This window comes from Pseudophryne corroboree, chromosome 4 (assembly GCF_028390025.1).
Source record: "Pseudophryne corroboree isolate aPseCor3 chromosome 4, aPseCor3.hap2, whole genome shotgun sequence".
Taxonomy (NCBI): Eukaryota; Metazoa; Chordata; class Amphibia; order Anura; family Myobatrachidae; genus Pseudophryne; species Pseudophryne corroboree.
The window spans coordinates 449,138,921-449,149,078 of NC_086447.1; the positions used below are offsets into that span (position 1 = coordinate 449,138,921).

At 46.5% G+C, this 10,158-nt stretch overlaps 1 protein-coding gene across 1 annotated transcript in view; it reads right to left on the reverse strand.

Annotated features, from left to right (window-relative positions):
- NT5E (5'-nucleotidase ecto) overlaps window positions 1-5,780 on the reverse strand; it is a 211,609-nt gene extending 205,829 nt beyond the window's left edge. Inside the window, exon 1 of the mRNA XM_063916966.1 lies at window positions 5,365-5,780. Within this exon, the coding sequence (XP_063773036.1) occupies window positions 5,365-5,700 (336 nt within the window). The 5' untranslated portion in view covers window positions 5,701-5,780. The remainder of the gene's footprint in view (window positions 1-5,364) is intronic.
- Between the last annotated feature and the right edge of the window lie 4,378 nt (window positions 5,781-10,158).

Here is a 10,158-nt window from a genome sequence, read left to right on the forward strand (position 1 = left end):
TTTTTAATATCTAATATCATAAATGCATTAACTACAAGAGTCAATACTGCAGATAAGTGTGTATCTATGTTGCAATATTGTCATCTGTATAGAAAATATCATAGGCAGCAGGACAGAGCAGTTGTTAGCATTGCGGCCTCACAGTGCCGAGGTCATGAGTTCAGTTCCTGACCAGGGCCCTATCTGTGTGGAGTTTGCATGTTCATCACATGCATCAGCATTTTTTTGTTCACATTCACCAAAAAAGAAAAAATATATATTACAATACTGTATGTCGGCAGCATATTTCATTCAGTATCACTGTGATACTACCAAATGGTATCCGGTCTCTAGGTCGACCACAATTAGGTCAACCACTATTGGTCGACATGCACTATGTCGACATGGTCACTAGGTCGACATGTACAAGGTCAACATGACAAAAGACCGACATGAGTTTTTCACAATTTTTTTTTTTTTTTAACTTTTTCATACTTTACAATCCACGTGGACTATGATGGTAACCTGTGCCAAGCGCAGCAGTAGCAGAGCAAGGAACCTTGCCCAAAGCATAGCGAGGGGATATGGTGCACTAATTGGGGTTCCTGGTCACTTTATGAAGAAAGCAAAACCACATTTTTATAAAAAAACTCATGTCGACCTTTTGTCAGGTTGACCTTGCTCATGTCTCATGTCGACTTAATGCTGGTGCCAACCTATTTTATGTGTCAACTTAGTCACTGTTGACCAATAGTGGTCGACCTAGTGTCTGTCAACCTAAGTGTGATCGACCCTATGAACCACACCTCTACCAAACATGCTACCAGTATTTAAAATGGCTTACCAGTCCTCCTCTGTGGTGTCTGCTGTGATGCCAGCAGCCTAACACTGACTAATGTACATGCATGACGGACCTCTGCACATGGGTACTCTGCTTCAACCCAGCAGGGACTCAACAACGCATATTAGGCACATTTAAATATCTTGCCCCATAAAACAAAATCAAATTCTTGAATATAGGTAAAATTGAAAGGGCTTTTAGCTGGGGACACAAAAGTTTGCCCATCTCCACTTTACTGAATATATAAACTTTTACATCTGCCATAGAAGCCACCATCCTTATTCTGGTCATAACAACTGCACATTCATGAACAAACAGAGGTATGATATCACCAAGGGGCCCATTTATCAAAGTATATTTGCAGCTACATGCCCGAATACACATGTTTTTCAGGGTTAGCTGCAAATAGGTATCTCCTGAATGTATGTACCTGCTGAGATCCCTCCATTGTTACTGGCAACCGCATCCCCCATAAATAGGTTTCTATGGGTAATGCGATGCTGCCAAATTTACCAATATCCGGAATGCAAAGCATTCCTGATATTGGTCCCCGGGGCTACTGCATATGAAACGGTGATAGCCCAGCGCACTTGTGGTTGGGCAGAAGGTGACCGCACATGCGACGACCCCATCCCCCAGCAGCCATCTGAGCACATCACAGGGACAGGTTTCTTTTGGGGCCTCTGTCCCTGCACGTGCTGAATGTTACATCCAGATGATAGGATCGCATATTGCAATGCGATCCTGGTTGGTAAGATGCCGCCCAGGTCGCATTCAATATGCCATACATGATAAATGGGCCCCCAAGTCCTTTCTGTGCACTCTAATTAGGAAACCCTTTATACAGGGCAGAACAGAAAACAGATATTCAGCTTTTGGCAAAAATATAGGGATGAACCAAATCCACTCTTTAGGGTTCTCACACATCCAAAAGCCCCAGAATATTTTTTAAAAACCTTACAAAATATACAATAATTAGCAACACTTTGGAAAAGTTAATGGTCTGAATTGACATCATCATTTGTGCACTTTCAATTTCAGGATATATACAAATAAATAAAATAAATAGTGAAGTGGGAAACACCACAGACAATACATTAGTCACTGTATAAATACTGCAACGTAGTAACCCCTCATGAAAGTATAATGCAGATTTGAACCTTAAGCTTTTCTACTTTCCCAACTCCAGTCCTCAGGGAACCCTAATGGAGCATATTTCCATACTCCATGTCGGTGCAAAGGTATATTCCTTATAGACTAAAATAGTTTGAAATATCCAAACATGGTTCTAATGAATTCACTTGTGATTCTGCATGAAGACTTGGAAAATGTGATTTGTTAAGGTCCCGATATTTTTACAAAACAAAATAATTTTGTACATTTAAGACAACAGGGCCTATGTGTTAATAATTTAACATTTCTCCTCTAAGTACTAAGGAGTCTATTCTTAAAGCAGAGAAAAGCTCTGTTTTGCAGAAAATAAGGCTTTTCTCTGCTTTGGGCTATTCACAGAGCGGGTTATCGTGGAGAACTTCCTGACTTTTAGAGCAGCACCCTCACTCCGTGCCCTAATCGCATCACCATTATTTTGTATGGTGAGTGAGATTCATGAAGGAACTAAAATCTCTGCTTTCCACTTTTCCATGGTGTTCAGATTCGCCATCTCAGCATGGCACAACCTGAACTGCAGTGCGAAACGGGCAAGGAAGCTCATTGCTCCGCGGCTCTCTGCCTGGCACCCGGCACTAGCTCAGCCCCCTGCATCAGCAGCCCCTACAACCTCCTGGGAGCTTAGCTGATGTGCATGCACAGAAGGGACCCGCCGGCTGACTCCATTACACGTAGAGGGGACCGCAGCTGAAGACGTCACCACTGGAGCCCTGCATACCGGTTTCCATTGCTGGAAAGGTGAGTAGACATGAATTGCTACTTACCAAAGCCAGAGGTGTCGCTCACCTGGAGCACACCCGGTGCAGCTGTGGGTGCAAAGGGGCATGGCTTTATGGGAGGGGCATGGCTAGGTGACCTGACCCCCGTTTTCGTCACTCTGGGGGTCTGGGAGTTACAGGCTGCCCCCGAAGACAGTTTTTTTCCTGCAGTGCTGACTTCTACAGGGAGGAAGGAGCCAGGTTGCTGCACGTAATGTCACTGTCACTGAGCAGGAGCCTGCACCTTCGACAGCTGACACCTGGGTGTCATCCTCGGCGGGTGACACATGGGTGCGTGCCGCACCCCCCTTGTAACACCACTGCCAAAGCTTGTGTTTATCACATTGAACTGATGTGATATATAGTGATAAGTAACAATTCATTTTTTGTTCATGAATATGGAGTCTATTCATAAAGCAGAGAAAAGCCATGCTTTGCATTAAACAGAACTTTTATCTGCTCCGTGCTATTTACAGAGCAGGTTACCGTGGAGAAGTCCCTGACTTCTCCAGCGGCACCTCTGCTCCGTGCCTGAATCGCATCAGCATACTTTTGTAGGGTGAGTGTGATTTATGAAGGAACAGCAAGCTCTGTTTTCTGCTTCTCCATGGAGTTCAGGTTTGCCATCCCAGGATGACGCAACCTGAACATCACTGCGGAGACAGATTGAGCATCCCTGCTTTCTGTCCGGTACCCGTGCTGGTTCTGCCCCCCTCACCTCCCAGCAGCCCCTGCAACTTCCTGGGAGGTCAGCCAGAGGCGCATGCGCTGACGGACTCGCCGGCTAACTGCACAACGGAGAGGGGACCGCCTGGAGAACACCACACTGCTGGTCACTGGATAGATTAGTATACATGAATTGCTACTTATTACAGCTTTACATCGGAACAATTCATTTTTCGTTTTTTCCTGAATAGACCCCCAAATCCCTAAATGTAACTCCCAGATACAGCGGTAGCCAGAAAATCCCCAGCACACTGGACGAGACTTTCATATTTTCAAAACATTTCTTGTTATGCTGGGAAAACACTGGCAGATATATCTGCAGATCAATGGATCTGCAGATATATCTAAAGCCGGATAAGGCACTGTGTTGTGCTGACTGACGTCACGAACTGGACGGGCATTTACATGCGCCCGCCCAGTTCAGCCGTCAATCACTGCTGGCTGCTGCGCAGCATGTGTACGGGTGGTCGGCTGACCACCTGTATGCACACAACGATGCACCAATATATCTGTAGATATATTGGTCATAGTGTGTGGTGCAGAGCCGACGCGATATGTCTGTGAACGACGGCGTTCACAGACATATCGTTGGTACACACTGGCCGACGGGCCAGCAATATATCGTTATATCGGCCAGTGTGTACCCAGCATAAGAAACGGCCACAGAGCATGTGCACAAACAGTGTCAATCCCAGAGCCAGACAGAGGTCGTGGGAGAGCGATTGTAAGATCCTGCTCCTGGGAAAATGCCCCTATAGTTATAAGGCAGTTATATGGGATGGCATACTGTTATGGGGACAAACTCTGAAAAGCTTTGTTAACAATGGGAACTGCTGTATGTAAGCTAGTCTTTAATAGGTGAGTTATGTGAAATAAACATTAGGCAGTTGGTACATAGGGGTCTATTCATGTAGAAAACGAAATCAGAATTGCTACTTATCACTATACATCGCATCGCTTCGATGCGATGTATAGCCGTGATAAGTAGCAATTCATGTATACTTACCCTTCCGACGATGCGCTGCGGTGTCTGGGGCTCCCGCGGTGAGGTCTTCTCCGGCGGTCCTTCCCAGCAATGCGCGGGGTCCAGCGACGGTCCCTTTGCGCATGCGCACGGTGTTGACCTCCCGGCCGGCCGCAGTGGTTGCTGGGAGGCCGGGGGGCGGAGCCAGCACGAGGTGCCGAGCAGCGATCAGGGAAGCATTGAGCTTCCCTGATGTCTCCGCACCACAGTTCAGGTTACGCCGTCCTGAGATGGCGAACCTGAACTCCATGGAGAAGCGGAAAGCAGAGCTTTCCGCACCTTCATGAATCGCACTCACCATACAAAGGTATGGTGATGCGATTCAGGCACAGAGCGGGGGTACCGCTGGAGAAGTCAGAGACTTCTCCACGGTAACCAGCTCTGTGAATTGCGGTAAGCAGAGAGAAGCCCTGTTTACCGCAAAACAGGGCTTTTCACTGCTGCATGAATAGACCCCATAGTGTGGTTACATAAAAGTATGCAGAAAAAGGGTTGATAAATAGGGCCCTATAGAGAGTGAATCTAGAAACATCATCAGGGGCTCGCAAGCACAATAATGACGTTTGATGGAAATGAGGGACATTTGGGAGGTATGATGTGCAAGTATTTTGGCTTGGAAGACGTTAGCTACTGTACAGTATATAGAATACCAGGCTGCTAAGCTCCTCTCCTGAACGCCGGATCCTGCATGGTGCCATAGCCCGCAGGCATACCTGTATACCATCATGCGAACACCCTATGCTGCATGCAGAGGCTTTATAAGGAATAGCAATGTCACAGGTTGGTTACAAGAAAGAATCACTGTCGGAATTATTAAACACTTCGCCACATCGTGTATTAGGAGCAGTAATTAGCTGGCCACTCACCATCGCATCGTACTGTAAGTAGTTCATGAAGTACGCCGCCTCTTCGCCTTTGAAAACATTGAACCACATAGTTCCCTGGAACTGGTCTCCCCCGTCCAGCAACAGTACATTGCTATGGCTGGCACGGATCTCCTTGATTTTGGTGAGTCTCCTCGACACCCCTCCATAGCAGTCCTGAGGAAGATTGCCGCACTTGCCAGAGTCCCTGTTGGTTTGCTCTACGCGAGCATGGACATCATTAGTGTGCAGAACTGTGATCTGGAAGGAGGCGCATATTGCGCACAGCTCGGCGCAGAGCAGCACAGCCACCGGTGCAAACTGCCTGAGCTGCTGCATTACTAGAAGCTGTGTGCGCGTCTGGAGGCGCCTTATTCATTCCTCCTATTACCCAACGCAGGAGGGAGCAGAGGAGGATCTGGGAGGTGGTGTCCTATAACAAGTACACTATATAATGCTACAAATAGTTACTGCTGCTCTCCTCATGCAGAGACCGCACCGTGAGGTTCAGAAGATACCGACAGCTCCACCGCACACAGTGAAATAGTGTCTTGTGTTCAGGAAATTGGGGTTTCATTTAGCACATTGTTGTGTTTACTCCAGAAGTGTTTTCTCACATATTAACTATAATACACTCATGTCATCTGCTCATATCTCCAGGAACCGTGTGTGGCTCGCAGGTGTGTGATGTCAAACATCATTTTGCATCTATTTACTTTGCAAACTGTTTGTTGTTGTAATTCTTATATGTGGAACTGCACAATTGACGGTTCCTCTGCATTCTAGTAGAAAAATAAAAGTCATTTTTTTTTCTAAATAGCCTGCTTATGACAGGGATGGGCAACAGGCAGCCTGGCAAGCCTCCACTTGCATCCTCTCTCAGCAGGCTGCTCCCAATCTGACTCAGGGGCCGATTCACAGATGAACCCAATACAGTTTTACAGAGGGATTTCTCTTGTATTCATACTGCGCAAGCTCCAGAGCCTAGAGCAACCGTCTATGGGTGATTCAGGGCATTTTTTTTTATCAATTATTGGGTTTCAGACCAGATAATTGTGATATCTTATTGCCACTACTAACGGCAATAAGAAATTATGGGTGTGGATCGTTGGGTCGACAGTCATTAAGTCGACCACCATTGGTCGACAGTGACTCGGTTGACACAGTCATTAGGTAGACATGAGTTTTTAAAATTTTTTGGTGTCGTTTTCTTTGTAAAGTGACTGGGAACCCAAATTATTCCACCATGTCCCCTGACATAGCGAGGTCAACCACTATTCCACTATTGGTCAACAGTGACTAGGTCGACACCTGAAATAGATCGACACGGTCATTAGGGCGACATGGAAAAGGTTGACATGAGGCTTGTTTTTTTTTTTAAATGGTGCTGTTTTCACCATAAAGTGACCGGGAACCCCAATTAGTGCACCGTGTCCCTTCTCACGCCATGCTTCGGGCAAGGTGCCTCGCTCAACTACCACTGCACTCGGCACAGGTTACTATTCCCAATCGTAGTCTACGTGGATCGTAATGTATGACAAAGTTCAAAAAATGGAAAAAAAAATGTGAAAAACTCATGTTGACCTTTTCATGTGTTGACCTTTGCCATGTCGGCCTAGTGACCACATCGACCTAAAGACCAAGTCGACCTAATGCATGTCGACCAATAGTGGTCAACCTAAATAGTTTCGACCTAAGTGCTGTCGACCTAAAGACCGGATACCAAAATTATTTACTGTCCAGATGTATCAAACATCACATCCAGGGACTGGGGCACCTGTTACCCTGTGATGTGTTAGTATTGAAGTGATGGCAGCAGTGGTCCCTTCATTACTATATTGAGACGCCTGGTGCACAACTTCACATGTTCGGTACGCTGACCACATGTGCAGCAGCCATTGCTGTTGAGAACCCTCTCCTGGTAAATTTCCTGAAAAATTGTTTTGCTTCCCCACACATAGGCAAACGCAGAGGCTGGGGGAAAAGGGATTGGTTGCTCAGAAACCCCCCTCTTATTGGCCAGCGGCTGAAATGATAACAATAGCATAATACTATTTCTAGAGCTGCCGCCACAAAATGCTGTTTAAGGGACAGAGCAGAGCACATGCCTAGTGGTAACAGCTTCTTTTACCAAATTTGCTGTGTATGTGTGGCTCTGAGTGCTCCATCGGTGCACTGGACCAGAAAGTAGCTGCCAGGAAGAAGAGACAGGCACTTTACTATGAGTCTATGCTATAGACCATCCATAGTGGTATTTATTAATACTGTATTCCATGCACTATCTAGTGTATAATGTGCACATATGTGTTCCAGGGTCGGTACTAGTATCTTCTACTGCTCCCTCAGACTCCCACACTTGCTCCAATGTTCTGCATACAGTAGGGGGAGATTGTGGATTGCATTTGGAAACCCCCCTCTAGAAATCCAGCGTTTGCCACTGCCACAGAAACCTATGGCGGCTGGGGTTGTTGTCGGAAATGGAGGGACCGCAGCAGATATCTTCAACATGGAGATGCTTAATATTTGCAGGTATCCCCTGAAAATAGATGTTTATAGGGTATATACAGTACCACAAATATTATTTGATAAATAAGACTATCAGAGTTGTACACATCTCCACTTGTGTTGAGTGCAACAAGAGATCCATGTTTTTAGAAGCATCTTATGCACCTGGTATAGGGCTTGTGTAAGTATGCACTGATAATGACGACAACTCTTTGATCAAGAATATGGATTGGGGTGGTCATTCTGAGTTGATCGCTAGCTGCATTTGTTCGCAGCGTAGCGATCAGGCTAAAAAAACAGCAGTTCTGAGCATATGTATGCGGTGCAATGCGCACGCGCGACGTACGGGCACAACAAACGATGCAGTTTTGCACAGGGTCTAGCGATGCATTTCAGTCGCACTGGTTGCCGCAGAGTGATTGACATGAAGTGGGCGTTTCTGGGTGGCAACTGACCGTTTTCAGGGAGTGTTCGGAAAAATGCAGGCGTGCTAGGGAAAATGCAGGTATGGCTGGGCGAACGCTGGGCGGGTGTGTGACGTCAAATCCGGAACTGAATAGTCTGAAGTGATCGCAAGCGCTGAGTAGGTTTTGAGCTACTCTGAAACGACACAAATTTTTTTTGCAGTTGATCTGTCATAAAAACGTTTGCACTTCTGCTAAGCTAAAATACACTCCCAGTGGGCGGTGGCATAGCGTTTGCACGGCTGCTAAAATTTGCTAGCAAGCAATCAACTCGGAATGACCCCCTGGGGCAATGCAGCTGCATAGATGCTATGCAGCTGCAATGCCGTTATCCGGGTGTGGATCAATGGGTCAACCCTAACTAGGTAGACAGTTATTAGGACGTCCACTATTGGTCGACAGTGACTAGATCGACACGGTCATGAGGTCAACGCGGAAAAGGTCACCATGCACCGTGTCCCCTCACATGACTCGCTTTGCTTGCCACGCTTTTGGCAAGTTGCCTTGCTCCGCTACTGCTGCACTCTGCACAGGTTACTATTCCCAATCGTAGTCCACGTGGATAGTAAAGTAAGAAAAAGTTAAAAAAATTAGTTTAAAAAAACCGAAACCCTCATGTCGACCTTTGTCATGTCGATCTAAAGACCATGTTGACCTAATGCATGTCGACCAATAGTGGTCGACCTAATGACTGTCAACCTAAGTGAGGTCAATCTAAAGACCGGATACCCAAATATTCACAACTTAGAATCAGATGTTCTCTACTTTTTTTGTTATGAAGCAGAGAATAAGAACAGTCAAATTCCACATCATGTGACCTCCTCTTCACAATGCCGGGAGGATAGGTAGCACACCGTAGAAGGAGGGAATACAGAGTATTCTGCAGCTCTTGCTTTCCCTTTTTCCACTGGGCTTGATCTGTAATAGTATTTAAAGTTGATTACACTGTGATTGGTGTGAGGGGGATCAGAGCCGTAGAGCGGTGGTCCGGACTCGGGTACTTTTCAGGGATGTGGCCAAAGCATAGGAAGCTTGACCATGACCCCTTAGGACAGAATGGGGAAAAAAGTATTTGTAGAGCCACAAAGAAGCACTGCTTGATGAACAAAGACACCATAAGCCTCTCAGCCAGGGGCAAAATCAGTGAGATCACTCCATCCCCCCCCCCCCCCTACTTTCCTCAGTCAGGTAGAGACTGTGTGTACTGAGCTGCAGAGAAAGCTGCCGACAGGTAAGAGGGGATGGTGGCAGACTCTGCCAGGCCTATCCAACAAGCCATGGCCTGAGTAATTAGTACCCATGTTCAACAGGCAAATACAGGGGGTTTCCAGTTGCCCAGAAACCGCCCTTCCCCACAGCCTGGCCAGCGGCCATTATATGCAGTATAAAGGTCGGAATGGAGCTGCTGCACATGCCCAGTGGCAGCACATTTTCCTGCCAATTCTGCTGTGTGTTTGTCTGCAGATCTGAGTGCTCAATCATTGCACCAGAGAGAGAATCTGGTAAGTGGCTTACTGTGATCACTGGACCTGCATATGTTTGAAATACTGTATTATATGAACTGCCCTTTGGGGCAGATTATAGCTTGTTACATGCTAATCATTCATCCTTCATGGCCTGGCACCAATCGCTCTAAAATCAAACTTTTGGAAACCTCCCCTCCTGAAAGCTTCCATTTGTCCCTGCTCCCCCCATCCGGCGGCACTGAGGGGAATATGTGAGTGGCACCAGAGGAAGGTGTACGCAATATATGGGTAGGCATGTGAGGATTGTGCAGGAAGTGTCATATTTGTGTAGGTGGCATGTGTGTGGTGTGAGTGGTATTAAG